At 36.3% G+C, this 27,667-nt stretch overlaps 6 protein-coding genes and 1 long non-coding RNA gene across 26 annotated transcripts in view; 4 read left to right on the top strand and 3 right to left on the bottom strand.

Annotated features, from left to right (window-relative positions):
- Positions 1-11,002, top strand: part of LOC122530985 (microtubule-associated protein futsch-like) — a 53,619-nt gene extending 42,617 nt beyond the window's left edge. For 7 of the 14 annotated variants that reach the window (XM_043658466.1, XM_043658467.1, XM_043658465.1 and 4 more), the window contains 4 exons: positions 4,477-4,857; positions 7,519-7,579; positions 7,678-9,017; positions 9,709-11,002. In XM_043658466.1, the coding sequence (XP_043514401.1) occupies positions 4,477-4,857; positions 7,519-7,579; positions 7,678-9,017; positions 9,709-10,137 (2,211 nt within the window). In that variant the 3' untranslated portion in view covers positions 10,138-11,002. Of the gene's footprint in view, positions 1-2,718; positions 3,300-4,476; positions 4,858-7,518; positions 7,580-7,677; positions 9,018-9,708 lie in introns of those variants that run through there. The other 7 variants (XM_043658472.1, XM_043658471.1, XM_043658468.1 and 4 more) reach the window with 6 other exon arrangements.
- A 985-nt stretch (positions 11,003-11,987) lies between these two features.
- On the bottom strand, positions 11,988-14,977 carry LOC122530989 (glucosidase 2 subunit beta). The gene is made up of 2 exons (XM_043658485.1): positions 13,529-14,977; positions 11,988-13,461 (listed from the first exon to the last, which is right to left on the bottom strand). The coding sequence occupies exons 1-2, from the start codon at positions 14,415-14,417 to the stop codon at positions 12,788-12,790; spliced, it is 1,563 nt and encodes a 520-aa protein (XP_043514420.1). The 5' UTR covers positions 14,418-14,977; the 3' UTR covers positions 11,988-12,787.
- Positions 14,978-15,139: 162 nt separating this feature from the next.
- LOC122530988 (OTU domain-containing protein 7B-like) lies at positions 15,140-19,070 on the top strand. 4 transcript variants are annotated; one of them, XM_043658482.1, is made up of 8 exons: positions 15,140-15,494; positions 16,090-16,330; positions 16,415-16,833; positions 16,911-17,282; positions 17,368-17,681; positions 17,749-17,907; positions 18,007-18,085; positions 18,145-19,070. In XM_043658482.1, the coding sequence occupies exons 2-8, from the start codon at positions 16,108-16,110 to the stop codon at positions 18,244-18,246; spliced, it is 1,668 nt and encodes a 555-aa protein (XP_043514417.1). In that variant the 5' UTR covers positions 15,140-15,494; positions 16,090-16,107; the 3' UTR covers positions 18,247-19,070. The 4 variants fall into 4 exon arrangements, with proteins under 4 accessions (XP_043514417.1, XP_043514419.1, XP_043514416.1 ...); XM_043658484.1 differs by having other exon boundaries at positions 16,070-16,330; XM_043658481.1 differs by having other exon boundaries at positions 15,140-15,603.
- On the bottom strand, positions 18,283-20,409 carry LOC122530994. Its single transcript, XR_006307165.1, has 2 exons — positions 20,268-20,409; positions 18,283-20,204 (listed from the first exon to the last, which is right to left on the bottom strand). It is a non-coding gene; the product is annotated as an uncharacterized LOC122530994 (long non-coding RNA).
- Positions 20,410-20,442: 33 nt separating this feature from the next.
- On the top strand, positions 20,443-21,398 carry LOC122530993 (protein JTB). Its single transcript, XM_043658491.1, has 3 exons — positions 20,443-20,577; positions 20,677-20,910; positions 21,155-21,398. The coding sequence occupies exons 1-3, from the start codon at positions 20,522-20,524 to the stop codon at positions 21,315-21,317; spliced, it is 453 nt and encodes a 150-aa protein (XP_043514426.1). The 5' UTR covers positions 20,443-20,521; the 3' UTR covers positions 21,318-21,398.
- On the top strand, positions 21,392-23,200 carry LOC122530987 (glutathione S-transferase C-terminal domain-containing protein homolog). The gene has a single exon (XM_043658480.1). It carries the CDS (start codon positions 21,392-21,394, stop codon positions 23,105-23,107), a length of 1,716 nt encoding a protein of 571 aa, XP_043514415.1. The 3' UTR covers positions 23,108-23,200.
- Positions 23,201-23,519: 319 nt separating this feature from the next.
- Positions 23,520-27,667, bottom strand: part of LOC122530990 (ubiquitin-conjugating enzyme E2 R2) — a 22,196-nt gene continuing 18,048 nt past the window's right edge. For 3 of the 4 annotated variants that reach the window (XM_043658487.1, XM_043658488.1, XM_043658486.1), the window contains 4 exons: positions 26,987-27,084; positions 26,707-26,841; positions 25,392-25,600; positions 23,520-25,276 (listed from right to left, as the gene is read on the bottom strand). In XM_043658487.1, coding sequence (XP_043514422.1) covers positions 25,236-25,276; positions 25,392-25,600; positions 26,707-26,841; positions 26,987-27,084 — 483 coding nt within the window. In that variant the 3' untranslated portion in view covers positions 23,520-25,235. Of the gene's footprint in view, positions 25,601-26,706; positions 26,842-26,986; positions 27,085-27,667 lie in introns of all 4 variants that reach the window. The other variant, XM_043658489.1, reaches the window with a different exon arrangement.

The following is a 27,667-nucleotide window of genomic DNA, read 5'->3' as shown; positions in this document are numbered from 1 at the left end:
TATAATTTATAATCATATATATCCGAATATTTATAATTATATATATTCGAATATTTATGATATAATTTATAATTATATATACGAATATTTATGATATAATTTATAATTATATATATATATCCGAATATTTATAATTATATATATTTGAATATTTATGATATAATTTATAATTATATATATCTAAATATTTATAATATAATTTAATCATATATATCCGAATATTTATAATTATATATATTTGAATATTTATGATATAATTTATAATCATATATATCCGAATATTTATAATTATATATATTCGAATATTTATAATATAATTTATAATTATATATACGAATATTTATGATATAACTTATAATTATATATATATATATATATATCCGAATATTTATAATTATATATATTTGAATATTTATAATTATATATATTTGAATATTTATGATATAATTTATAATTATATATACGAATATTTATGATATAACTTATAATTATATATATATATCCGAATATTTATAATTATATATATTTGAATATTTATGATATAATTTATAATAATATATATCTAAATATTTATAATTATATATATTCGAATATTTATGATATAATTTATAATCATATATATCCGAATATTCATAATTATATATATTCGAATATTTATGATATAATTTATAATTATATTTATTCGAATATTTATAATATAATTTATAATTATATATATCCGAATATTAAACTTTTGTATAAAGAAATAGGTATAAAATAGATAGAGGTTCAAAAACGTGTTCCTTATGAAACCTCGCGATATTTATAGAAACACACGAGATGGAACTTCGTTTATCCGAAAAAGTCGTTAAATAAGATATTTTAAAGAGTCGAACAACCTTAGATTAAACAATAGAGACTCGTTTCAAAAAAAATCTATATATTATTATTAAATCTTTAAATTAAATAATAAAAAAAATCTAAAATATTTCTTTTATATTTATAAAAGTATGAAAAAATCTATAATTTAATGATCTATAATTAACATATTGAATTGTTGTTTGTACAAAAGAATTGTGATTCAAAACCGCACGGATTCGTTTGAGAAGCGATTATCGCCGCGTTTGTAGTGTAACTTCCGCTTGATTTTTGCTCAGTTCGCCGTGTTCTCCACGTATGGATCGATCGAATGCGCAACTCTCAGGTTCGCGCCTCTCGATCGCGGTTCGAGGAAAGGTGTTGGGTAAACACCGTGGGCGCCCGACGTGGGCACCCACCGTCTTTGGCCTGGATTTTGCCGAGCAGACGTTCGCCGACTCTATCCGGCGGTCTTCAATCGAGCACACTCTAAATCCAATAACCAGCAAGAGATCGAGCACGAGGACCTCGAAAAAATTGAGAGCTGCTCTTTTTTCTTCGAATATTTATTGCCTCGTTTCGAACGTAGCGCGGATTCAGTCCTGCAGAACGAATCTCGTTACGATCTTTGTTGAAACAATAGCTTTCTCTATTCCTTTTTCTTTTTTCTTTATAATTTAGAATTGTTTTTTTATAATTTAGAATTTTCTTCTTATAATTTAAAATTTTCTTTTTTTAAAATTTAAAATTGTTTCTTTATAATTTAGAATTCTTTTTTTTTTATTCAGAATTTTCTTATAATTTAGAATTGTTTTTTTATAATTTAGAATTTTCTTCTTATAATTTAGAATCATTTTTGTACAATTTAAAATTCTCTTTTATAATTTAAAATTTTCTTCGTATAATTTAGAATTTTTTTTTTATAATTTAGAATTCTTTTTTATAATTTAGAATTTTCTTCTTATAATTTAAAATTTTCTTTTTCTAAAATTGAGAATTTTTTTTTTATAATTTAGAATTTTCTTCTTATAATTTAGAATTGTTTCTTTTTTATTCAGAATTTTCTTATAATTTAGAATTGTTTTTTTATAATTTAGAATTTTCTTCTTATAATTTAGAATCATTTTTGTATAATTTAGTATTCTTTTTTATAATTTAAAATTTTCTTCTTATAATTTAGAATTTTCTTTTTATAATTTAGAATTCTTTTTTATAATTTAGAATTTTCTCCTTATAATTTAGAATTTTCTTTTTACAATTTTAAATTTAATTTAGCACGACTGTTTCTCCGCTGAGCTACTAAAACGCGCGTCTTCTTCTCGTGTCTGATCTCGATCTCTGCTCACCGTGTATAATCGCGCGGATAGTTATCTATTGTTGTTCGCGAAAACAAACGCCAGGGAAACAACCCGTGTATCCACGTATTCGCCGCGCGTATTATACGTCCGCGACTTTTCTCTCCCCCGCGAGTAGTTTGTCTGTTAGGCGCGCGCGAATCGAAACGTGGCGCGCAGGTAATTTCGTGGTGATTCTATGGAGGTAGTTCCATACGTTACAAGGAAGGTCGCGTGGGAAAGGGTCCTCGGGAGATCGGAGGAAAAGGAGGACGAGCTCTGGAGGCGGTCGTGAAATCCTGAGAAAAGCGATAAGCGCCGGCCGCGTGTTTCTGAAACTAGGTAGACGAGAACCGAGGTGGCTCGTTCGATGCAATTAGGAACGAGCGTGATTTATTCCAGCGAGCATGCGTTTCCCAAGCTTTGGATGCTCGAGGCTGATTATTTGATCGATGAGTCGAGTTAATTTAACAGTCGAAATTTGGAAAGTTTGCGCCATCCTTTTTCTTTCTCGACGCTCTATCCCACCTTGATCTTTTACTCGTGTCCTGACTCTAGTGTGAATTTCACCATAATTCTACTTATCGTCCCGCGAAACGTGATCTCAAGGAGACTTCGAAGGTTGGACGACGTGTCTGAATTTGCCAACGAAATTCCAGAAGGCACGATAAACTCGTATGACGTGTGCTCGCGCGACGATATCACCGTGATATCGTGGTAAGCAGCGGCTGTTGGATGGATGGTGGTGGCGCGAGGCCGCGTTAACGATCGTGAAACATATCGAGGACAGTGGCATACGGAACGATGGTGGTGTCTCACCGCGAGGGCAGCATCTCGTCCAACATACGGGCGATAATCGAGCAGCTGAATCTGAATCCGGTGGAGAGGAGGCGGCTGATCGATCGGACGAAGCAGGACGGCACCCGGTGCAAGAGCTATCAGGGCGTGCAGCCCGCGGCGAAGATCAGCATCGGCGTGTACGGGTGCAAGGAGAAGGTCGAGTACGAGATACCGGCGCCGATCAGGCGCGTGGAACGGCCGTGGCCGAAACAGGAGACCACTGGCCAGCGAAAGATCATCGGCTTGGTCAGGAAAGAGGCTGCCGCGCTCGAGGACGGAGACGCGCAGGTAAACGATCTAAAGGAGGAAACTACTAGAAGTTCGTTCGTGGTTCCATGGAACGAATTATGGCAGCTTCAAACTCGATACTTTGTCACCGACCGTGTAATTGTCATTTTGTGTACGCGATGTCGATTATAACATAATTGACATATTACACGACATGTTAATAATTGCAACGTTACGTTGAGATGGTGTTGTTGTTGAGCCAATCGTAGAGATACAAGAAGCAGAGTGCAGATGTTTGTGCAATTTTCATTACCTTGGATATTTTATTTATTTTCTTTTTCCTTGGATATTTTATTTATTTTCTTTTTCCTTGGATATTTTATTTATTTTCTTTTTCCTTGGATATTTTATTTATTTTCTTTTTCCTTGGATATTTTATTTATTTTCTTTTTCCTTGGATATTTTATTTATTTTCTTTTTCCTTGGATATTTTATTTATTTTCTTTTTCCTTGGATATTTTATTTATTTATTTGTTTATCCCTTGAATATTTTACTTATTTATTTATTTATTCCTTGGATATTTTATTCATTTACTTATTTGTTCCTTGGATATTTTATTCATTTATTTATTTGTTCCTTGGATATTTTATTCGTTTGTTCCTTGGATATTTTACTTATTTATTCATTTATTCCTTGGATATTTTACTTATTTATTCATTTATTTCTTGAATATTTTATTTATTTATTTATTCCTTGGATATTTTATTTATTTATTTATTTATTCCTTGGATATTATACTTATTTATTAATTTATTTATTCCCTGGATATTATACTTATTTATTAATTTATTTATTCCTTGGATATTTTATTTATTTATTAATTTATTTATTCCTTGGATATTTTATTCATTTATTTATTTATTCCTTGGATATTTTATTTATTTATTTATTTATTCATTCGTGGCCATTGTTTTGAAGAAAGGAAACTGACGATGTAAATAGCGCAGTATTCACATATTTATACCGAAATTATTCAAGTGCTAGTCAAGATTCTGAACATACAATTAGCTCAGTAGCTTCGAAAGAGTTCCCGAATCTGATCTCGCACACCGTGACCAGTTTTTTACGTCTTCAAGTTTCTCCATCCCCCCGCAAAAAAAAAAAAAAAAAAATAGAAATGCATAAACATCCGCAGTCTGGTAATAATAATTTGCGTTACGCAAATCTGAATGCAAGGGCAAGGTCGAGGAGAAGAGGTTCGAGTCGACAAGATCGACGTGCAAGATCGAGGATCGGGCAAGAGCGAAGCCAGAGAGCCGACGCGCGATCCCTCAGGCGACGAAAGAACAATCGGTTCGGGCCGAGGATACGATCGAGGTAATCGATCAGATCGCTTCCAGTGATGATTCTTGCCTTATCGGAGGCGCGTTGCACGTTACTAGATATGTTGCACGAACGATGCAGGATAAGAAGACGGCAGAGGATGACTCGGCAGGATTCGTCAGACAGTGCAGGATCGAGGATCGAGGAGCGCGCTCGAAGCCGGAAACGAGACAGAGGATCCCGCCGGTGATCAAAGACACACTGGCGAGTCCACGAGCCGAGGAGGCGATCGAGGTAATCGATCGACCGATCTATCACGTGTTAATCTGATCTTCGAACACGATTCGACGAAACGGGCCTAATCGAATCTTTTTTTTTTTTTTTCTCGGCGCGATGATTAATTCAGATTATTAATTCATCGCATCGACCGAGTCGTCTTTCAATCTCAGGAGCTCTCGATCGTCAAATTGAAAGTCAACAAAATTTTGTGCCAGCCCCTTGAGCGTTTATGTAGAACAAAATTCGCTGTTGCTGTTTTATTGGAGATTTTAAATAAAAAAAATGTTACTATAAAAGTATTATTATAACAAATATATTGCTATAAAAATAATTATAATTATAAATGTTTTTAAGTAATTATTTTATATATTTATTATAAAAGTACTATAATAAAATATTACTATAGAAATATTATGTTAAATATATTACTATAAAAGTATTATATATTTCATTTTAATTATAAATATTTAAATATTTTTATATAATTGTTTTATATATTTGCTTATAAAAGTATTATAATAAAATATTACTATAAAAATATTATTATAATAAATATGTTACTATAAAAATATTATATATTTTATATAAATATAAATATTTTTATATAATATTTTATATATTTATTATAAGAATACTATAATAAAATATTACTATAAAAATATTATTATAATAAATATTTCTGAAGTAAAAAAATTACAAATATATATGTACTTGTAATTTTAGTACATTTTAGAATATTTACGAATTAAATTTACCTTCGATCATTTTAATTTTGCAAGTATTTGATTTTTTACTTGTTTTTATGAATTGATGAAAATTCAACTTCTTTCCTCTACATTTTGAATTTTTAATAATTTCTTTTTCAAAAGATAAAATGTTAATTTCTGTAAATACCAATAAAATTAAAAAATTTTCAAAAAAAAAAAAAAAAAAAAAAAACACTAGAAAAATGTATCATTTTGTTAAAATTTAACTCGATCTTACAGCAAGTGCATTTACTGTGTTTTTGTCGAGTATACTCGTCATCGAAATAATTAAGCACACCAGTGCACATTCTGGAAATAAAACAAAACGCTCAAGGGGTTGAACACACTGATTTCACTTCTTGTGTGGATCAAGGCTTCTCAAAGTGAACTGAATTTTAGCATAATTAAAAAATTCCCCCCAGAATTAATTCAAAACCATCAGAGCTTGAAACCACCGAAGAATTCTTCTCGTATAAATTTTCATAATTTTTAATCATCGGCAAATGTTTTGATTTTCGTGTTCCTAATTTGTATACCTCTATAACCATCAAGTAGAAAAAAATTTGACAAGCCCCATGTAGATATACGTATACACCACGTGTACAAAATAATTTCTAGAGCGAAATACTTGATAAAAAAAAAAAAAGATCATATCTGAGATATCCAAGAGTCAATGCAAATGAAAAGTTGTAACTGTTGCTCGGTTACAACTGGGTTAAAGCCAGACAGATAGAGTCAGACCGGACAAGACGAACAAAGAAAAGAGAAATTCGAGTTTCGTTGGACGTGAACGAGCCTAGACTCGTATACCAGCTGTTCGCCACGCGATTACGCGCTCGCGAGGGAAGAGGTAGTAGGAACGAAAGCTTTTCCTGGCTGCAGTGAGAAATGTCTTTCCGAGACGGCACCTGCAACCGGTTCCCGAACGATCACGGTTAACTGGCTGCACTTGCTCGTCCCGATAGTGGTTAATACCGTTATAGTCGGCGCTTTGCGAGCCGATGCACTCGGCTCAAAGGTTGCCAACAGTGTCACCGGTAATTCGTCTAGCCTGTCGTCGCTCTATTTTTACAATTGTCGAATTCTTTCTGATAACACACACACACACACACACACACACACACACACACACACGTTGGCGTCGCATCCCTTTTTGTCTTTTTAAAAAATTTCTTTTTAATTATTTTAAATTTAATTGTAAAAAAATTTCTTTTCATTTATTTTAAATTTAATGATTTATAAAAAGATTCTTTTCAATTACTTTAAATTTAATTAATTATGAAAAATTTGTTTTCAGTTATTTTAAATTTAATTAATAATGAAAAATTTCTTTTCAGTTATTTTAAATTTAATTAATTATAAAAAATTTCTTTTCAATTGTTTTAAATTTAATTAATGATGAAAAATTTATTTTCAATTATTTTAAATTTAATTAATAATGAAAAATTTCTTTTCAGTTATTTTAAATTTAATTAATTATAAAAAATTTCTTTTCAATTGTTTTAAATTTAATTAATGATGAAAAATTTATTTTCAATTATTTTAAATTTAATTAATAATGAAAAATTTCTTTTCAGTTATTTTAAATTTAATTAATTATAAAAAATTTCTTTTCAATTATTTTAAATTTAATTAATGATGAAAAATTTATTTTCAATTATTTTAAATTTAATTAATAATGAAAAATTCTTTTCAGTTATTTTAAATTTAATTAATTATAAAAACTTCCTTTTCAATTATTCTAAATTTAATTAATTATGAAAAATTTATTTTCAATTATTCTAAATTTAATTAATTATGAAAAATTTATTTTCCATTATTCTAAATTTAATTAATTATGAAAATTTTCTTTTCAATTGTTTCAAATTTATTTAATCATTTTAAATTTAAAAAAAGTGCATCTTGACTGAGCTTAATCTCGTCTTTCCAGGGTTCGAAATCACCAAAGGACGCCGTCGATCGTGTCACACCCGTGGCCAAAGAAGATTTACGTAAGTGTCTCGGCAACTTTTGGCAATTTTGCTCTCACGAATGTAATCTCACTTCTCTTTTTTTTCAACGAAATGTTTTTCCACCTTTCGTGCAACAGCGCAACTGGAAAGCGCCAGCTTGAACCACACGGCGGCGCACCATCGGATCTCGGTGAGGCCTAAAAATCGGAGGCCACCGAGGCGCACCGGCTCGCAAACCGCTAACACGTCCACGTCGACGATCACGACGATAGCGGAGGACTCGTTGGACAGCCTGGGCCAGCAGAACAGCAACGCGTCCTCGCCGACGGAGTCGAAGAACGCATCCGTCACGAGGAAATCGTCGAGCAGGTTGTCGCGCACGTCGGACATCTTCGAGGAGCTGGAAGCCAAGCTACCGAGGAAACCGTCAAGCGTGGCCTCCCTGTCCCCGGACAGTCTGGACGCGGTGTCCGGCTCGAGGACGAGCGTCGAGGTGAACGAAGAGCAGCCGGATGTTCGACCGGTCGTCAGAAAGCCGTCAAATCGAACGCCGAAGAACACGGAGATGTTCGAGGAGCTGGAGTCGAGGCTGCCACGAAGGAGATCCTCCAACCGACTGTCCAAGTCGCCGGACAGCCTGGAAGTGGCGTCCAGCTGGTTCTCCAAGTCCACCGAGGGCTTCGACAAACTAACGGAGTACGAGGAGGCGAAGCCGGTGACGCGGCGACTGTTGAACCCGATCTCCAAGTCGACCGATCGCGTGTTCAAGTCGTCCGACAGTCTGGAAGCGATAGAGGCGCTCACCAGCGACGAGTCGTTCGAGCGTAGGAGAAGCAGCTTCGAGCTGCGCGCGCGTAGATCCTCCAAGAGCATGTCCAAGTCGTCGGAGAGCTTCGAGGTTTTGGAGCAGACGCAGATGGTCGGTACGGAGACCTCGGCTCTGCAGGAGAGCCTGCAGAAAAGGAGCAGCATCTCGGATATGAATCTGTCGCGCGGCAGAAGGCTGTCCAAGAGCATCTCCAAGTCGTCGGAAGATTTCGAGAGGATCGAGATAAGCGAGCTGAAGGACGAGGAGGAGAACGTTGTCGTCAGAGACAGTTTCGGCAATTGCCGCAGGAGATCCTCGAAGCGAATGTCCTCCGAGAGCTCGGACAATCTGGAGTCGGACGATAAATTGGAGAACAGGCGAGCGAGGAGGACGCCGATGAGAATACCGAGCACCAGTTACGTGGACATCGTCCCGGCGGATAGCCAGGAGCAGGAGGAAGAGAAGAGACCGATCGCGATGAGGAAACCATCCAGGCTTCAGAAGTCGTCCGAAAGCTCGGAGCTCGGCAGCACCGATACTTTGGACTCCGAGAGAAGGAACAAGTCGTCCGAGAGTACAGAAACTCTGGACAGCCTGGAGAGAGACATGGACCAGGATAGGAAACAGGAGGACCTTACGGACGCCGTTGCGGACAGACGCGACAAAAATGTAAATTCACAGAGTCTTTTCACTCTTGATATAAAGAGTGTACGCGTCAAGTTTTTTCTCGCCAGTTTTCAGGCATTTCCGGTAGTGCAATTGAAAAATGTTTCGGACAAAATTTTTTTTAGTATTTGACCATATTGTTAAATCTCAAAAAATTCAGCTTGACTTTTTTTTAATGGCACCTTGTGTTTTTGATATCGTAGGATTGATGTTGCTGCTGATGTCGAGACGAATTCAACAATGTATTATAGCGTATTATAGACAAATTCAACAGTGTATTATAGTCTGTGACTTTGAAATGACCTTCAACTCGAAAATTTTGTACAAACATAATATGGGAAGCGACGATAGTGAACAGAGACGGCGTGACAACGAAAAGTCTGAGCGGAGCTCTGTATCATAGTTTAAGGTCATTTCAAAGTCACAGTATAATACACTGTTGAATTCGTCTCGACATCAGCAAAACAATTCTATGATATCAAAAACATATGATTTAATAAAGTCAAGGTGACCTTTACATTTTTACATAAGAAGCATTTTTCGAGATTTAAGAATATGGGAACATGCAGCCCATCAAATACCAAAAAAAATTTTGTCTGAAACTGTTTTTAATTGGTGACAAAAAAAACTTAACGCCCTGTATGTGAAATTTCTATACTCATATAGAAACGTGCGTTGTTGCTGCCATTTTCAGGATACATGGACCAATAAACCTCTAATGACGTCGCATTCGGATCAGATCTCAATGGCGGACGGCATGGCAGAGGACTCCCGATCGTTGATCTCGCCGGACAAATTCTACTGGCGTCAGACGTCAGAATCGAAGGAGAACATCGACATACACCAGCTGCTAGCCATCACGATAGTTACCAGAATGGCCGACAACGGCAATAACCAACGAAGCTCTGTGATTTACCCTAAGAAGAAGCAACAGATCACCACGTCGCAGCCTACCTCGCCAGTCGCCAAACAAGAAGACAACAAGATGATCTTCGATAATCTTCTCGTCAGCAAGAACGACGAGGATTTGCAGAACATGTTGAACGGCAATATATCCGAGGTGTCCACCGATACGAAGAGTTTCAAGGAGAAGCTGATCATGTTCGAGAAACTCGGCAAATGAACGCTACACGTATCGGCAAATGAACGCCACATACGCATACATACACACACACGTACATATTGATTAATTAACAACAGGCACGCGTTTGATTTTCGCGAGAGGTGAAGAAGGATCGACGATCGAAAAGAAAACACACACTCTGGTCGGAAACCATGGCGAAGGTCTTGTTTTCCTCTGTCAACTATTTTACACGTAGATTTCATTTGAATAGACTGGAGATACGAACGAAGACGTTCGGCTGGCTAACAAAACTACAAGGCGGACAATAATTGTAAAATTGTTTACTTCGAACTTTTATAATGTTTTTTCATCATCGAGGCGTTCATCTTCGTTTCTCACCTTTGCAAACACCAGAGAACAAAAGAAGGAAAAAAGTTACAAAAAGATCATCAATATGTAAAACGATTTGTTTTCAAGTTCGTCCGTGGCAAGAAAGTTGTAAGGTCAATAACGTTTGTCGGAGCGTAATTACTCGTTCAGTCGCCCGTGTATTATTTAACTTCCTCCGGTTGCAGTCGTCTTTTCTTCCTTGTTCTTCTTCGTTTCTTTTTCTTTCTTCCGTTCGTAACAAAAGTCGCAAACACAATAAGATTGCCGGTCTAATGATGCAGTATTAGATGGTGCGCGATATCGCGAAGCAATGTACTCGCGCGTCACACTTGCAAATTCATCGCGTGTTTTAGGAGCTTAGTGTTTCTTGTTGTACAGTAGCTTAGAGTATCGCGCCAATAAATGTCGTGTTTTCGTTCCGCCGTGTATATACGAAGAGAAAAAAAAAAGAAAAAAAAAGACCCCCCGGTTGCAGAATTAGATACGAACGAATGGAGTAACGAACAAAACGAGAGAGTATACCAGAGGAAGAAAATAGCAGTGGATATAATTGAAAGGGTGTTTAGTCCAATGGCCGGGACGAGCCATGGAAACGAACACACAGGGTACGATGTTAAAAACGATAAAACGTAGTTCGAGTAGATATTTAGAGACGTTAGGGTAATATCTCTGGAAAATGCTGCCTTTCCATATCAGTCTAATAGTCTAACACATAGTTTCTACGTGCGAAATCAACAGAGATTGTACTCCCTTGTACTGTTAGAGGTTTGATCCAACTCTTTCGAGATTTTGAAAAAAGCGATCGTGCTTTCGGTTGTTGTTTTGTGTGTTTTTTTTTTCTTTTTTTGTACAAAAATACGATACGCGAAACGTATTGTTATTTTTTTTTTTTTTTGCATTCTGAATTGAAGATTGTATGTTCGAGGGTGTACGTTGCACATTGCACAGCGAGACAAACCGTGTATACGTTCAAAAGGGAAATAGTGGATCATCGTGGGGTGAAGAAAAGACGTTAGATCGTATCGTCTTTATCACGGCAAAGCCGCGTGAAAGACAAGATACCTCTTTCCAGTCTTTTAAGTGCCTTAACGAAGTGTGTAATCGAGGAAAATCGACTGGTTGCGGACGTCGTGGTATAAATTGCGCAGAAACGATTATCACTTTCCTCGCTCTCTCCCCCCTCTCTTTCTCTCTCTCTATTGACCACCTCCCTTTTTAGTTTTCTAGTTGATTGCGAACGTCTCAAACTCCAAAAGATACGCGTAGATTGTTAGATTAACGAAACATAAATAGAGAATTGAATTAACCGTCGTTGTATAAGGATTCGCATAATTGAGAAGAATATAAGTATATATATACTGTATATAATATGCGTGTGTATACATATATATATATTTATATTTGTATATACATGATAGTATATATAAATACATATAAATATATATATATATATATATATATATAAAATATTGAAAGAGCAAAAATCGCCCGTTTTAATGTAAATAAAGCTGCCATCGTAATTACAGTTCGACAACAAAATTCTTTTCCTCTTTATTAAACCCGCATTCCGATGCGTCGCGCACAGACGCATCTTTAAAAAATTACAAAATATCTGGACACATTAAACAGTTTTTCTACGTTACACGTGGCAATTTAGGAAATTCTTTTTCTTTTTCTTTCTTTTCGAAAATTCTTGCATGCGTGTAAAGAGTGACTTCAATTCATTTATCGTAAATCGCTCAGCCGTGCGACAACTCAACGACGAGTGAAACAGTTTAGGTCGTTTTATTCGGACCGGTTCATAAAAATTCGTCTCGTACAAAAGGAGGAATGTATAACAGTGACACAATATTGGCAATGACCGTGTTTAACAACGATTTCTCATTCGCTCATCTAGCGAATATTAAAATGTCCCTCTACCGGTTTTAAGCAAACCGAGCTCGTCGATAACGCGTCGGTTCGCAACGCGTTATCGGCCACGAGTTCCGTTTGTTTATGCATACAAGTACAATGACAAGAAGTTTCTAACGCAAGGACGAACAACCGATCACGGATTCGTAATTATGCGTAACGTGCGAGGATTGACTAGGATGTCTTACTATAGCTCATCGGCGTTATTTACCCGCGATATAGTAAAAAATATTGTGCAAATTTACGAACTTCTTACGTTAATAGCGCTGAATGTTCGAAAAACAGACTTTGATAATATAGGAATCGAGCGGTCGTCCGTCCGTCCTTGCCATTTTTATCTTGTATGTACCTTGTACTTCAAGGTCATACAATCGCGTATTAAATCCTGCACGTTCATGCGATATGAAGTTTATAACTCGTCGTGAGTGTTGGCCGAGTCCTGACTGAGATTGCATACAGCTGGCGTGGAAAATTCCATGGCGTATTCGCATCGGCTAGGCTCCGTCACTGAAACTAGTTTGTTCTCTCTGCCACAACTTAGATTAACAACGGTGGAACGCGCGGGTCCGTTCCAACAGCTGAGGCCGTTGTCGTACTTCATCCTCGAATATTTTTGACCCTCTGGCCCGTTCCAGTCGTTCCAGTGACCCAAGTTAATGTCGCTGCCACCGGATTTCGATCTTTGCGTCGTTTTCGAAAACATGCACAAGGTGTAGATGTACTCCAAATTCGTGTACTCGAAACATTCGCTGTCCAGAGGCGCGAACTCGTTGTCGATGCCAAAGTCACGGTCCAATTTCTCTTCGAATTTGCGAATTTCAGTTAACAGTTCGTTTACAGATTTCTCTGCCGTTTGGAAGTTCTCGCGAGCGACTGTTGCCTCGTCGATAAGAGCCTGCGTCTCTTCGTCGTATTGCACTTGGGACTCTTCGGGTTTCTTCTGTTCGTCGCCAGCCTGGTCCTCTACCTCTGCACCATCGTCCTCTTCCTTTTCTTGCTCGGATTTTTCTTCTCTCGGCTCCTGAGCCTCTTCTTCTTCCTCATCTTCTCCTTCTTCCCTCTGATCAGCTGGTTTAAACATTCCTGAAACAAGACATTAATGTACAATAGATGTACAAAAACAGAAGTACAAAAGAAGCTTGCTGCCAACCTTGTTCCAGCATTAAAAAGGGCTTCACATTTGTCCATGCTGAATCCATGAAATCTTGGAGATTAACTTCCTCCTGATTATTCAAGAAGAACAATGCTTCCTCTTTAGAGACAGCTCCGTCCCTGTCTTTGTCGAACGTCACCCTAGTCTGTAGTTCTGCAATCGTTACAGTACCACTGTTGTCGGAATCCAGCAACTTGAAATAATCCTCGGCATCTGATTCATGCAGCTCCTCCTCCTCCTCACCATCCTCCGCTGTAGATTGCTCCGGTTCAGCCTGCTTGTACTTTTCCAAAGCGGCGTTCTCCCGTTCCTCTGCCTGTGTCTTCAACAATTCTTTCTCCTTCTTCACAAGCTCCGCTTCCTCGTACTCTGCGCGCAATTTAACTAAACGTGCCTGATAATCTGTCTTCAACTGTTTACCTTTGGCAATCATTTCCATCCTTATCTTGTTACCCTCCCTTATCAGCTCCTCCGCCTTCTGCTGCTCCAACCTGGCTTCTTTCCCAAGTTCGTTGCAATTGTTCGGGCATTCTTTACCGGAATTATACTCGTCGGTGGTATCGCAGCAATCACAAACGCCGTCGTTCACCCAGGTGGATGGTATGTAGCGAGGCTTGTGGCCAGAATTCTCGCAGTAGAACGAGCCGTTCGTACAGGCAGGTGTGCCGGGCTCGTCACTGCCATCGGCGCAGTCACAGTAATTATCGTTCACATGCGAGAACGGTATTATCAGGCTCCCGTCAAGGCATTGGAAGTCACGATTCGACGGATAAAGCGAACTTTTCGCGATAGGTATACCACGAATTTGCAACACCTTGGAACCGGCTACGTGGCCCAATAGAATCAACAGATTAGCCGACAGCAGAAAAAGCGTCAGGTTATTCATCGTTATTCCTTGCGATTTCCCCTTCAACGCGTGAAAATGTTATCATCCACTTGCGGTGGCCAGCTAACGAATCTTTCCGGCAAAATCGACCAATTTTTTTTTCTTTTCTTTTTTTTTTTTTGTTAGGTTTAAAACGGACACGAACACGTAACACGCACACAGTTGCGCACGCCTATCTACATCGGCATGGTCGCGTCTCACGTTCGACTAAGCGAGGTAGACGGACTACAATGTCGCGAAACGATAACCTGTGGCGCTACTGTTTCCACGCAACTCGACGAACCGACTTAAGGCGGTTTTTTCAGTTGTACGGATCTCCACTTTGGTTCTTCGAATCAAAACACTGTCAACGAACAATGTTGCATTGTCTATTAAAAGACGCGTGATTGCATCTTAACCGTACATAACCTATATTGAGCTATTGAGCTCGGAACGACCATTTTTGGAACGTTCCGAGTTATCTTTGGATCGAGAGCGTATCACAATGCTCGATTCAATTTGATCCCTAAAGTTAAAACAAAATAACTAATAAATGTACAATTCTCTGTTGATAGAAACAAAAGAGAGCTATACAACTCGATAAAGGTCAATGACTGACTCGGATAAGATCTTCTCTCCGCTTATCCTCTAAACACGGTATACGTACATGTTTCTCATTATGCATAGATGGGTGGGTACATCGCGATGCGCGATGCTCACATTCAAGGTTAAATGCATTTCTAAGTAGTGACACGGTATTACGAGATAAACGACACGAATGGTTTTCTTGCATTTCGAAATCGATTGATCTGACTACGTTATCGCGATCAGAATCAACCTGTTCGCTAGTGGGCGGAACATAACAACTGCGTAAATAACAGTATCCCCCTCGGCGGCTTGACATGTGACCAGTTTAAAGTTTCACCGTAATTCCCATGCGCAATAATAATTCGTTTCTTTGCACTCCTGCTGGCTAGTTTCGAGGCTGCGCGTTTCTAGGTTATGTTGTGTTTACATCATCGCCCGAGCAAACGGACGTTCAATCATTTTTTACACGCTGCGGACGGTCCTCTTGAGACAGACTTTAGTGCGAATACGGTAGTACGAAATATGAGAGAGCAATTCATGCATCGTGTTCCACTTAGAATACTATTTAACAATATCCTACTACTACACATCACTTCGCTAATCTGATATACGGGCCAAGGTTTGCACATTTTAAATAATCATATCTGACAGTGGTACATGCATATGCAAGCTCTCTCTATTTATAATCGTATGTATACGTATACATATATATGTGTGTGTGTGTGTATGTATATATATATACACATATCTATATATATATATATATATATACATCATTTGCATTTAATCATTTTCGATGTTTTGTAATCCTGAGAAACAAAATATTTTCCCTCGGTTTTTTTTTGTTTTTATTTATACTTAAATTCATCGCATACGTAGATTTATACATACGTTTTCCTTTATTACTATGGGAATGTCACCTTGTTCTATTTTTATATGCTAATATATAGATGTATATTGTTGTGCAATTTGCCATTTAACTGCTGCACTTTTGTAACTTTTAATCACGAACCCATGGCAATTCGCTCACATTCTGTGTAATGTTTCCCTTGCTGCTTCTGTAATTACATTGCCATAAATTTTAGATGAATTTGGACCTTCGCAGGTGTAAAAAGATAGTGTAATGAACGTAGGACTATCTACATACGATGGTTTGGAGAAAGAGACAAGTTCTAATAATGGTTTGGAAAATGGTGGGGGGGCTACGAAAAAACTAGCCAGAGGTATATCTCGAGCAACTGAAAATGCAGCCATTGTCTCTTACGCACGTTCTCAATTAGCTACCATTGGATCTCTGGATACTCCAGAATTTACATTTTCACTCCCTGATCTAACTGTATATCCAGGTACTTTATCCATGCTCCAATCAGTTATAATGACAATTACTTTTGCCATTGTACTTTAATGATTAAATGACATGTTACATTTAGATTCATTTCGACAATTTTTGGAAAAAGATTTGATAGAGGGTGGATGCTTAACTTCTTTGGAAGCTGCTGGTCGTTTAAATTGGTGGTGTGGAGGATGTAAAAATGGAAGTAACAGAGTTTTATGGCCTTTGGCAACATCAGGAGATGGCAATTGTCTTCTACATGCAGCTTCTCTTGGCATGTGGGGCTTTCACGATAGACTTCTCACGCTCAGAGAAGCTCTGTATAATACCTTGGCTAAAGGAGAATACAGACATGCTTTGTTTAGAAGGTGGAAATGGCGTCAAATGGGCTTAAATGCAGCTGCAGGATTGTCTTATACAGAGGCAGAATGGTTAACAGAATGGCAAGCCATTGTAGAAATGGCTTCTCCTATTTTCAGGAATCAAAACGCTACTTCCTACCAAAGTCTTGAAGAAGTATGTAAGATTCCTGTACCTTTTTCAAAATTTCAAAATTCTAGTTATCAAATACTTATAGAATTGTAACTTTATAGGTACATATATTAGCTTTGGCTCATGCTCTGAAAAGGCCTATAATAGTTATAGCGGAGACTATGTTGAAAGATGCGGAGGGCGTAGCTTTAGCACCAATTCCATTTGGTGGAGTCTATTTACCGTTGGAGGTATCTCCATCGTGTTGTCACAGAACCCCATTACTTTTAGCATATCATTCGGCTCATTTTTCTCCCCTTGTTATTGTGGATGGAGCGAATGATGTGGGAGACAGTTGTAACGAAGGCGTTAATATACCCCTTATAGATCCAGATACAGGTCAATTACTGCCAGTTTTATTCGCGGTAGATCCAGGACCTGATTGGGATTGGGAGGAAGGCTCTCGAGACTTATTGATTTGTCAACAAGATACGGTAATAAATTCTCTCATTAACAGCATGTGGTACAACTGTAGGTACAATATATATTGAAATGTAATTGCTCAACTTTGGTATTTAGATGGAAATTTTATTACGACAATATTTAGACTGCGAATATCAAAATTTTACCTCGGAAGAAATTGAAAGACTGTCCAATACCGACGGTTCACTTTCTAAAACGGCGAAACAACTGCTTGGCGTGGCTAAACAATTTGGATCAATCGGAAAGTCCGTTAGTAAAAGACTGTGGTCTATAACGAAGAGACCCAAGAGTTTGCCAGCAACGGCAGGTGGACTTTCATCGGAAGGTTTATTATGCGTGAGGATTAGAAGCAGACGTCACCAATACGTGGATCAGATGCTTCAGAATTATCTTCAATGTGCTCATGCGAGGTACAGTAGTATTATCTAATTTGTGCGAATTTTATTGTTTCAATTTCATCGTTTTTGTGTCGTGCAGATTCCTACAAGATCATAAAGTTGACGATACAGGGAGCGAAATGAATTATGGTGCTGGCAAATCTAAATTTTATGCTGCCAGCGATCGAGACAGCCATGCGAGCGTGAGCAAATTATTACCGACCAATCCAAATAAAGATCGTACACTTTATCTTTCAAGGTACTGAGATTAATATAAGTATCCTAAGAATAATTCTCCATTATTAAAATTATCAATTCTTGTATTAATTCTATATTTCATAAATTATTTCCCTTACAGATCTACTTTTTACAATGACCAACCCTCATCTGGGTCAGTTAAACAGGGGCCAGAATTATGGAATAGCGATAGTTTGGGGGTACGTATTTAAGTATTCATTGTAATTAAGAAACTTGAATAATTCGAGGTTTCTCTTAGGCTGCTGTTAAAGAGTGTCGCAATGAGGAGTGTCAATTTTTCGGTTCTGCGGAAAATGATTACTACTGCTCACAGTGTTGGGCGAATCGACGTTATCGTTGAGAAATTGCTTTCAGCGATATATGACAATAATTCTTCAATACTACTCGAATTAAATGAGATATAATCGGATTTAGGCATAACACTACCCATTTTAAAGTGTTGCTTAAGGAGAAAAAAAAAAGAATTGTCTCGCCAGATTTTCTTCTTCCTGCTATGTTAATCCATTCTCTTTGACTTTTTATTTAAAGTTGGTTAACATACCAATGATTCTCGTATATTGCGACAATAAGAATGCTTTGAGAACGCGTGTGCATGCACTTGTCATCTAATTGTTCTCCATACACGTTTCTTAGTTTCTTTTTTTATTTATTAGTATTCATTTTTCTGAGAAGCATATCAGATATACAGGGTTATTAGTTACTATCTGTCTCTTGAACATATAAAATACCATTCATATATAGCTTATAAGTCCAAACCATTTTAAGTAGCAAAAAAAAAAAAAGAACAAAATTATATTTTCACAAGTGACGATACACTTTCATTACCATGACAAGTGAATAATTCCCGACTTTTTTGCATGTGCCTTCTATCTCACATAATACAGAAATGATATATATGTATACAAAGATGACGATAATACTCGATATTCAACGCAACGATGAAAAAGCTGTTTTCTGTCGCAACTGTCCCTATCGCTTTTAATACAAAATGCTTTGTAAGAATTAATGTCGCTTTATTGGCTCACCGATTGCTTCGGTGAGCTTATCTAAGAAAGCGTGGGTTCGATACATGAATTTGTATCAAATTGTTCATTGTATTCAGTCTCGTTGTCTGTTGGCAATTGTTTCTGCAAAATTGTGTGCGAAATAAAACATATTTTTATATTTTGGGCATTTTTCTATTTCCCTGTATCTTATATGAGACTCTGTGTCACATGCTTTGAAATACTGTTTGTTTCAGTGTCGTTATAAACTTTATTTTATTTAAAAATAAAACGTAAGAAGAAAGCTAAAGGTCTTATTAAAAAAACTCTAGTAGTAAAAGTTTACAAATTTATCTCTTTAATTGAATTTTTTGGCAAATAAAAATTTGACCTGTTTATGGACATCGAGATACTAGGTGAAATGATAGTACTAATTGCTATCTATGTTTTCGTTTTACATCATTTCTTTCTTTGTAGCACAATATCGTTTTCTTTGTCTACGAACTGCGAAAGTTTACTCATTTTAATTAATAAATATTACGAGGTTTAATATCAGCACAACTATTTAATTTATATACGTGACTCCGCTCATTTGAAAAGTGCGCGCGCCGCTACAGAATAATACTGATACTGCCACCTATTGAAAATGATTGGAATCAACAAACAATACACGTGCTGACATCTATCGGATTTTTCATTTTTATCTTTTTAGTTCCAACGAAAAATGAAAGTATTCAGATGGCAGCACCTCCGTAAACGAAGAGGGCAATAGTGTGCGACAAGGATAGAAACAAAAATTAGTTCCCTCGTTCCGCCGCTACGCGACGCTAGTGTTTCAGTGTCCACGATTTGGCCGGATTTTCATTTGCGAAAAAAAACTAATTAAAGGGATTGATCTGTAAGCTTTTACTACTGAATCTTCCACAAATTAGACCGTAAACTTTCATCCTGTAGTCAATTTCACATATGAATAAAAATGCACGAATGCACGAATAAAAATTAACAAACAGTAAACAAATCGAAGAAGCATTTGCTCGAGCGACAGTCAGTTCCTGCGTTCGAAATTCGGATTAAAGTCTGAGTAAACGTAAAAGTGCAAACACTGAAATACATGCACACGTGGAATGCAAATTGATCACGTTGAAGTGATTTCACAGATTGTTCTCCAGTGAGATATCATTTTTCTTGGAAAGTGATTAAAGTTGTTTTCTGTTTCTTGTCGCCAAAGGAACAAGACCTATGCCCTGAGAAATCACTGCGACACTGTGCACATGTTGGGTGAGAGCGACTCCTTTCAGGTTGTCCCTCGTATCTACTGTACGAAATTGTGGTTTCAGAGTTAACCGTTTCGTAATAAGAACAATGCTACTGATTTTACCATGCTCGACGAATGAGTTGGATATAATTTTTACGTTGGCCGTAGCAGGTCGCAGGGAGCGTAAGAAACACTCACATTTTTTTGGACGCCGGTAGTCGGAACGCGAGGCACAATAATTTCATGTCTGTTTTGTCTTTAGTCGATGTTTCGGCTTTATTTGTCAAGGTTAAGCCAAGGATTTTATCAGTTTCTCACATGACTCACGTCACTTGACCGAGAAAAAGTTCAAAATTCATGATACAGTGTATATCGAAATGATTGAGCTATGTACGAAGAAACGAATGTTAATTGGCATAACACTGTTAGGAGGGTTAGTTTCGTTCTATACCTCTGTGCACGTTATTCCAAATGTTATCACATTGTTGTTTAGTCTGTTTTACGATTGTACGTGTATATCTTTTTATTTCAGATTAACGATATTGGTATTAATTGTTGAGAGCCATTGGACCGACAACCCTAGTAAACTTTATTTGGAGAACTTTGAGAATAATACAAGATGTATTTCTGGAGATGAATATGAAATAACATCGGAATGTCATCCGTGTTCTGCTTTTGAAATAGCCAGTAAGAGTATTGACGTATGTGCTCATGCCAGGTACAAAGAAGTTGTCAAATGTAAAAGTGGAGAGGCTATAACGAGAAGGTAATTAGTTTCGTGTATCCTTCACTCTCTAACACTTTGAGTGCCACATCTCCAGACGTCTTATCTCCCATTTTTTAGATAAACTCTTGTTTGTGAACATATTGAATTTAAACTTTTAATTTGTAAATAAATAGATAGATATGTATATTTAATTTATTCGACCTTTGGTACTCAAAGTGTTGAGAGTTTTGTATAAAGAATTATACAAATTTAACAGCAAATATAATCTATGTGTGTAATTTAGTTGTGACAGGGTAGCTTGGTTAGAAGAAAGAGCATTTTGGAAGTTCGAAGTATTTATGTTCCTTTTGGCATTAACTTCCTGTATTAGTGTTTACTGGAGAGAAAATGTCCTGAGGCAAAGAATAATACGAAAAGTAGCCAAACAACTGAAGGCTAGTGTATAGCGTAGCTTTTTTTTGTGTATAAATAACTTTTTTTTAAATTTCTTTACGACACATTGGGCAGCTTAAAAAAAAAAATGAACGAAGTTTACGTGGAAGTATATTCATTGAAGGAATTATGCCTAGTTCCGATAGAAACAATAGTAACGTTATTCACTGTAAAATACTGCAACTCTAAAGTTAACATTAAGCTTATACTAAGCAAACAAAAGCCTCTTGAACGAGCGTACACTATAAATATTTCCACTTTTGTATATGAAGTTATGGATATAAATAAAATTCCATATCCTGCGATTTCGTGTGAATTGCCAATTATCGTCGTAAACAAGTCCAGTTGCATCGCAGGTCTTTGTGCGGTTCTACGGAAGATAATCAAAGAAGTTGTGGCGGAATGTCCAACGCATTATTGTCGAAGGTTGTTGGGATTCAAAGACTCGTGTTTGTCCGCTTGTTCAGAAGGAAGTATTTGGACGAAGTTTTGCGAAGTGGATTTGATACTAACTGTGAAATTTCTACATGCAGACGATGCAACAAAAAACGAATTGCCTTCCAATATAGCGAGATTCGAACGTCATATGTCGCAGCCAATCAGACTGCACAATTTACACAAATATATCATGTCAAAGAAATTTTTCGCTGAGAATGTAATATCGCGTGACGGAATACCAGAGCACATGTATGCCGAAGGTTCGTACATGACTCTGGCAGATATAATTATATTTGTCTGCACTCATATTTTGTTGACTGCGTTTTGGAGCGAAACGACAATGCAGCTACTTCCATTGACCATTAAATGGTATAAAAAAATGTTCGAAGATCAAATTATATTCAATTGCCTTGAGTGTTTGCTACTGTTGAAGAGTCAAAACCTGACTAAATTCAATTACACGCTACCTGACGTACCGAATCAGAGTTTGTATAAACGCGATCCAAAAAGATACAAGCCGAAAAGTCGCATTTACACGAGGCAAAAGGATGTGGAGTGCTCGTTGCAGTTATTCAGAACCTTAAACATAGAAACCAAACTTGCCTTGGAACCGTTTGGCGCAGAATTGAATTTCGATTGGTCATCGATACCGTACGATGCCACCCCAGACGGCGGTGCTTTACCACCTTCGCGTTCGGAAAGAAAGCAACAACAATTAGAAAACATGTGTAAACCTGTTATGAAGCTAGCAAAATCGGGAGACATAATTGTAGACTTTTGTTCCGGTGCTGGTCACTTAGGTATCTTAGTTGCATACCTTTTGCCGCATTGTACCGTGATATTGTTAGACAACACAGAGAAGTCGTTGAACAGAGCCAAAGAAAGAGTGAACAAGTTGAAATTGACGAACATAAAGTTTTATCAATGTAATCTAGATTATTTTAAAGGATACTTTGACATTGGCATGTCGTTGCACGCTTGCGGCGTTGCAACTGATTTAGTCATACAACAATGCATCAGAGTTAACGCCGCTTTTGTCTGCTGCCCCTGCTGTTACGGATCGTTACACGACTGTCATCACTTAACATATCCAAGAAGCAACATTTTTAGGAATCAAATTGACCAGAAGAGCTATATAATTCTCAGCCACGCTGCAGATCAAACGCACGATGAAAAAAATGTTAAAACAAGCCAGGGGTATGAATGCATGGCTATCATCGACACTGATAGAATCTTACTGGCCGAGGAATTCGGCTACACTATGTACCTTTCAAAATTCATACCGAACACATGTACATCTAAAAATCATATGTTAGTAGGTATTCCAAAAAAAGAAGAAATTGTAAATGTCGGACACGGAAATTAATTAAGTTGACATATTCGTAATTTCTGCATTTATGATAACCAATTTAAAAATTATTCTTGTTATTGGATTTTCAAATAAAAGCATATTTACTTACCTAAAGACTAAATTCTTTATCAGTCTGTTAATTACATCGAGAGAGAGAGAGAGAGAGAGAGAGAAACATACAATAACAAAATAAAAAATTGTAACAACATTTAGCTTAAACCATGAAACAAAGTATGTAATATTGTTGCGCTAGTTTTATTAAATTGTACGAAGAAATTTTATTGGTATGTACAAAAAAAGGAGAAAAGAATTATATAGTATATAAATTATTAGTGTTATGTTAGTGTCTTACACAGTTTTATCTATTATTAAGTAGCTAGGGACAACATGAGAGAGACAGAGAAATGAAAAAAGGTATTACAGTATATCAAGGAACTAGGGAATATTTACTTTTTTTTTTTTTTTCTTTTTTTCTCTATATCACTACAAGCGGCGCTGAGTATATGCTTCCTTTAGACAATATTGAAATTTAAATATTCTTTTGCTTTTATTTTACCGTTTAACATTTTTCAACACTTAATTTTGGTCTTTTAATAAAATGGCTAATAGAGAACGAAGATAGAAGTATCATTTACACATTTCATGTCTTTAAGATTGGGTTTCATGTACTATTTACAATTTCAGTCGTACAAGCACGGATACACACTAGCACAGTGTAGGTTAGCTGTATCCGGTATTCCTTTCACTTAAGTAGTAAGCTTATGTTTAACTTCACCTACAAAGCTTCGTCCCCGTGTGAAAGATAATACTTAACATCAAGAGATCTTAATAATTATTACAAGCCAAAGTAATTTTGTGGATGCAGCGCAATGCACGTAGAAGTCATAAAAGTAGTTCAGTGTTTTTTCTCAAAAGAATTTAGTAACATTATATATAATCAAAAATTCACTTAAATTTAAAAACAAAAAAACACATCATGTCGTTCGTAGTACGGTTTACGTTTAAAAATCATTAATAAACAAGCTGTCTAAAGACCTGCCCTAAAAAACGTTACACTAAATTCGCAAAAGACAATCCTCGTAAGTATATGGTAAACAAAAAGTACAAGTATCTAGACTAATACTTATATAAATCTGCGTGTATAAAAAAAGAAAGGGGGGAGAGGGGGGGGGGGAGGGAGAGAGAGAGAGAGAGAGAGAGAGAGAAATGGATTCGATCATTCGAAATTTTAATCGAACAGAAAAGAAACGAATTAAGGAGTACTAGCAAACAGCGTAGCTTAAATAAAAAATTTTAGGATTACGAAGAATGTTTAACAGGTCTTTTTTGGCAGTTTGTTTCTTTCTCACACATCCGAATTTCTTTCAAACTTTTGGCTCTGTAGCATAAATAATCATATACGAAACGGAGAAATTTTTTTTACTTTATTTAATGCAAACGTTCATCGAAGATTTGAAATGCAGGATCAATTGATATACCCATTTTGATAATATCAAATTACGCCACACGGATAAAGAAGATTTGAGCCAGCCCAATCATTGTACTTTTTTCGTTTACGATTAATTTTATCGAACGCTGAATCACCACGAGGTAAATCAATTGGTCCTTTTTCACTTTTTTCTTTTTCACCTAGTTAAAAAGATCGACGTGCCAATCACAACACAACAAGCACAGTGCTTCTAACAAAGTACTTATTTTCATACCGTATATTGCTTAAGTTAAAGAGCTTATAAACACGGCATTCTCAACGATTTTATCATTCAGCCTAGAATTCCGAGTGGTAGAGAATTCGTTATTTTCATTTCACGAGATTTCGTCACATTTGAACGTCACTTCTCCACGTGTACGTTTTTTTTTTTTTTTTTTTTTTTTCCCTCTCCATGGAATTATTCGTTACATTCTCCTTGTGTCTCGTTAAATGATCTACAGAAGTGCAACTCGAATTTTGATACTTGCCGTTCGAGTGGAAAATCATGCACGTATCGCGGATCAAAGCGATAGCGACTCGAAAGGCAAACGAGGATTGATGACGCATGATAAATCAACGGACTTGGATGGTTGATCACGTTTGAAAATACATAGTGACAAAAAACGGCACGATATCGTCTCGACGTCGCCCTAAGATACGAGCCTACTTAAACATCTAACGACGAGTAAGTTCTTTTTGAATTTTAGGTGGCACGTCTGAAAAGAGAGAGCGTCCGGTTTAGAAGCCCGTTAATTTATTAATCTATACAATAACTGATAGTTTTCGAGTTTATTTAGCTGTTTCAGAAAATGGATCACGACTCGCCGTTACCACTATCGTCACCGTCTTCGTAGTCGCTGGCGCTCATTTGCTCGTCGTCGTCGTCGTCGTCCAGCTCGTACTCGTCGTCGTAGAAGTCCGTCATGTCCAGCTGTTGCTCGGCTGGCCTCGCGTGAGTCTTGATGCAATAATCCTCCAACGTTACCGGCACGACGATCCCCTCCTTTTCAGCTTCCATCTTTGCTGCCTGCGCTTGTTTTCTGTAATCAACGAACCACCTCTTTGGATGTACCGTGCGTACACCATTGCTCAATTGCTTCGTTATCTTTGTTTCAAAACAATGCGAAATACGTTCCCGAGCTTGCAAAACTGTTTTAAACTCGAAAGTTCTTTTTTTTTTTTTTTTTTTGCGTCCCGATATATATATTTTACGTCATGTTTCTCTTTTAAATTCATCTCGTTTACATTTGTCGGTCCTTGTTTCACTTATCTTATCGTCCATCTATACTATGTATCATCTTTCTGTATTTTTAACACTGTTAACTTGTTAACTCAACGTCCGTATTTTTGTCTTTCTCCTCGCGTAGAAATGAATTTCCCCCGTTAAATTGTGATTTTCAGTATTAATTAATAATAAAAAAATGTTATAATTTATTAATTTTTTGAAAACGATAATTATAAATTTATTAAATTTATTATATATATATATATATAATAAATATTTATTAAATATATATTTATTTATAAAAATTAATTTATTAATAAATATTTATTAAATATATAAACATATATATTTATTAAATTTATTATATATATATATATATTATTACAAAAAAATTTTAATTTTTAAAACATAAAATGTAATGATTAAAATAGTAATAATTATATGTATAACATATAAATAATTAAATATATATAAGGAATTAGGCAAGATAAATATATTCACCTGTTTATCAAAAACATGCCTCACTGAAAATAATTTTAAGTCAACCTGCCCAATGTAATAATTTAATGGCTGCAATATAATTGATTGTACAAAGGTAGCAAAACTTTAACATAACCTGATTGGTTACCATTGGTCAACCACCTGATTGGTACATAATCAATTGATTTTTAAATGAAATCTGGAATGAAAGGATTAATGAAATGTATACCGTCTCATATATAAATTATGAATTTTAAATTTTAATAAAAATGTCAACATCTTTTTATCGGATGATAAGACCCTGTATAAAATCAAATTAAAGCAAATTTCGCGCGCGAAAAGAAGAAAGGAAGCGTCACGAAAAAGCGTGAAACGAAAAGAAGAAAGAAAAAAAAAAAAATAAACTGCAGGATGCGGAATAGATCAATATTATTGTATTACCTTATGATATTTTCATACTCTTTGTCTTTACCCTTGGAGTCACGCCAGCGCCTATACATCACAGATGCATCCACGTTGGCAGGGCTGTACGTATTCGGCTCGTTCAGAAGCGAGATCACAGACAACAGGATCGTCCTATTGCAAAATCGGAGCTCACTCTCGTCTGTGACGACTGTTACTTATTTACAATAAATGAATGATGATCTAGAGTACTTGATTGCTTCGAACTTTAACTTTGATTTATTTCTATTTCTGCATGTGTATGTGTGCGAGTGTTCACCTGACATTCTGCGTTGGATTCCACCTCTCGCACGGCAATTCTCCACTCTGTGGATCATCTACTGGCGGGTGCAGGATTGATATGCATAGATCTCCGTTCTGCGTGACGAAATGAAAATCTGATTACATACGTTTCGTGGCGGCTATTATATAAAACATACAGAAAACATTAACAATACGTGATTACTTTCAATGATTATAATTATTATTATTATATTTATATTATTATTGTTATATTATATAATAATAATTATTATTATATAATGATTATTCACTCCTCTTGCGCTGGGATGATCACGCACGTCGAGAATTTTTTATCCCAAATTGCAACATTTTCTCAGTTTTAAGTGTATTTAAATATAACCCAGGCGAAACAAACGATAAGTTTATTATCTATTATTATTTACAAGTAATATACTTCTTAATAATAATTTCTATCCAGTGATATATCATATCGACGAGTTCAAAAGAAAAAGAAAGCGACGAATTATTGTATACGGCTCGGTCACTCGTTATGGTCCGCAATCAGTTAAGTGGTTAACCTCTTGCGCTAGAATGACGTGCCACGCACGTCGAGAATTTTTCATTCCAAAATTGTAATAATTGTAATAATTTCCCAGCTTTAAGTACATTTAAGCAAAACAAAATAGGCAAGACAAATAAATAAATTTACTACTTCTCA

This window comes from Frieseomelitta varia, unplaced genomic scaffold (assembly GCF_011392965.1).
Source record: "Frieseomelitta varia isolate USP_RPSP 00005682 unplaced genomic scaffold, Fvar_1.2 scaffold_370, whole genome shotgun sequence".
NCBI lineage: Eukaryota > Metazoa > Arthropoda > Insecta > Hymenoptera > Apidae > Frieseomelitta > Frieseomelitta varia.
Note: the sequence above shows the minus strand (reverse complement) of the source record. Positions and strands in the feature narration are given on the sequence as shown.

Coding starts and splice junctions, on each gene's coding strand:
- LOC122530987 (XM_043658480.1), top strand. CDS start 21,392: ATGAACGAAGTTTACGTGGAAGTATATTCATTGAAGGAATTATGCCTA.
- LOC122530993 (XM_043658491.1), top strand. CDS start 20,522: ATGATTGAGCTATGTACGAAGAAACGAATGTTAATTGGCATAACACTG. Junction 20,578..20,676: donor GGCATAACACTGTTAGGAGG/GTTAGTTTCGTT, acceptor TTTTTATTTCAG/ATTAACGATATTGGTATTAA. Junction 20,911..21,154: donor GGAGAGGCTATAACGAGAAG/GTAATTAGTTTC, acceptor TGTGTAATTTAG/TTGTGACAGGGTAGCTTGGT.
- LOC122530989 (XM_043658485.1), bottom strand. CDS start 14,417: ATGAATAACCTGACGCTTTTTCTGCTGTCGGCTAATCTGTTGATTCTA. Junction 13,462..13,528: donor CTTTTTAATGCTGGAACAAG/GTTGGCAGCAAG, acceptor GTCTTGTTTCAG/GAATGTTTAAACCAGCTGAT.
- LOC122530988 (XM_043658482.1), top strand. CDS start 16,108: ATGAACGTAGGACTATCTACATACGATGGTTTGGAGAAAGAGACAAGT. Junction 17,682..17,748: donor CTTCAATGTGCTCATGCGAG/GTACAGTAGTAT, acceptor TGTGTCGTGCAG/ATTCCTACAAGATCATAAAG. Junction 17,908..18,006: donor CGTACACTTTATCTTTCAAG/GTACTGAGATTA, acceptor TTTCCCTTACAG/ATCTACTTTTTACAATGACC.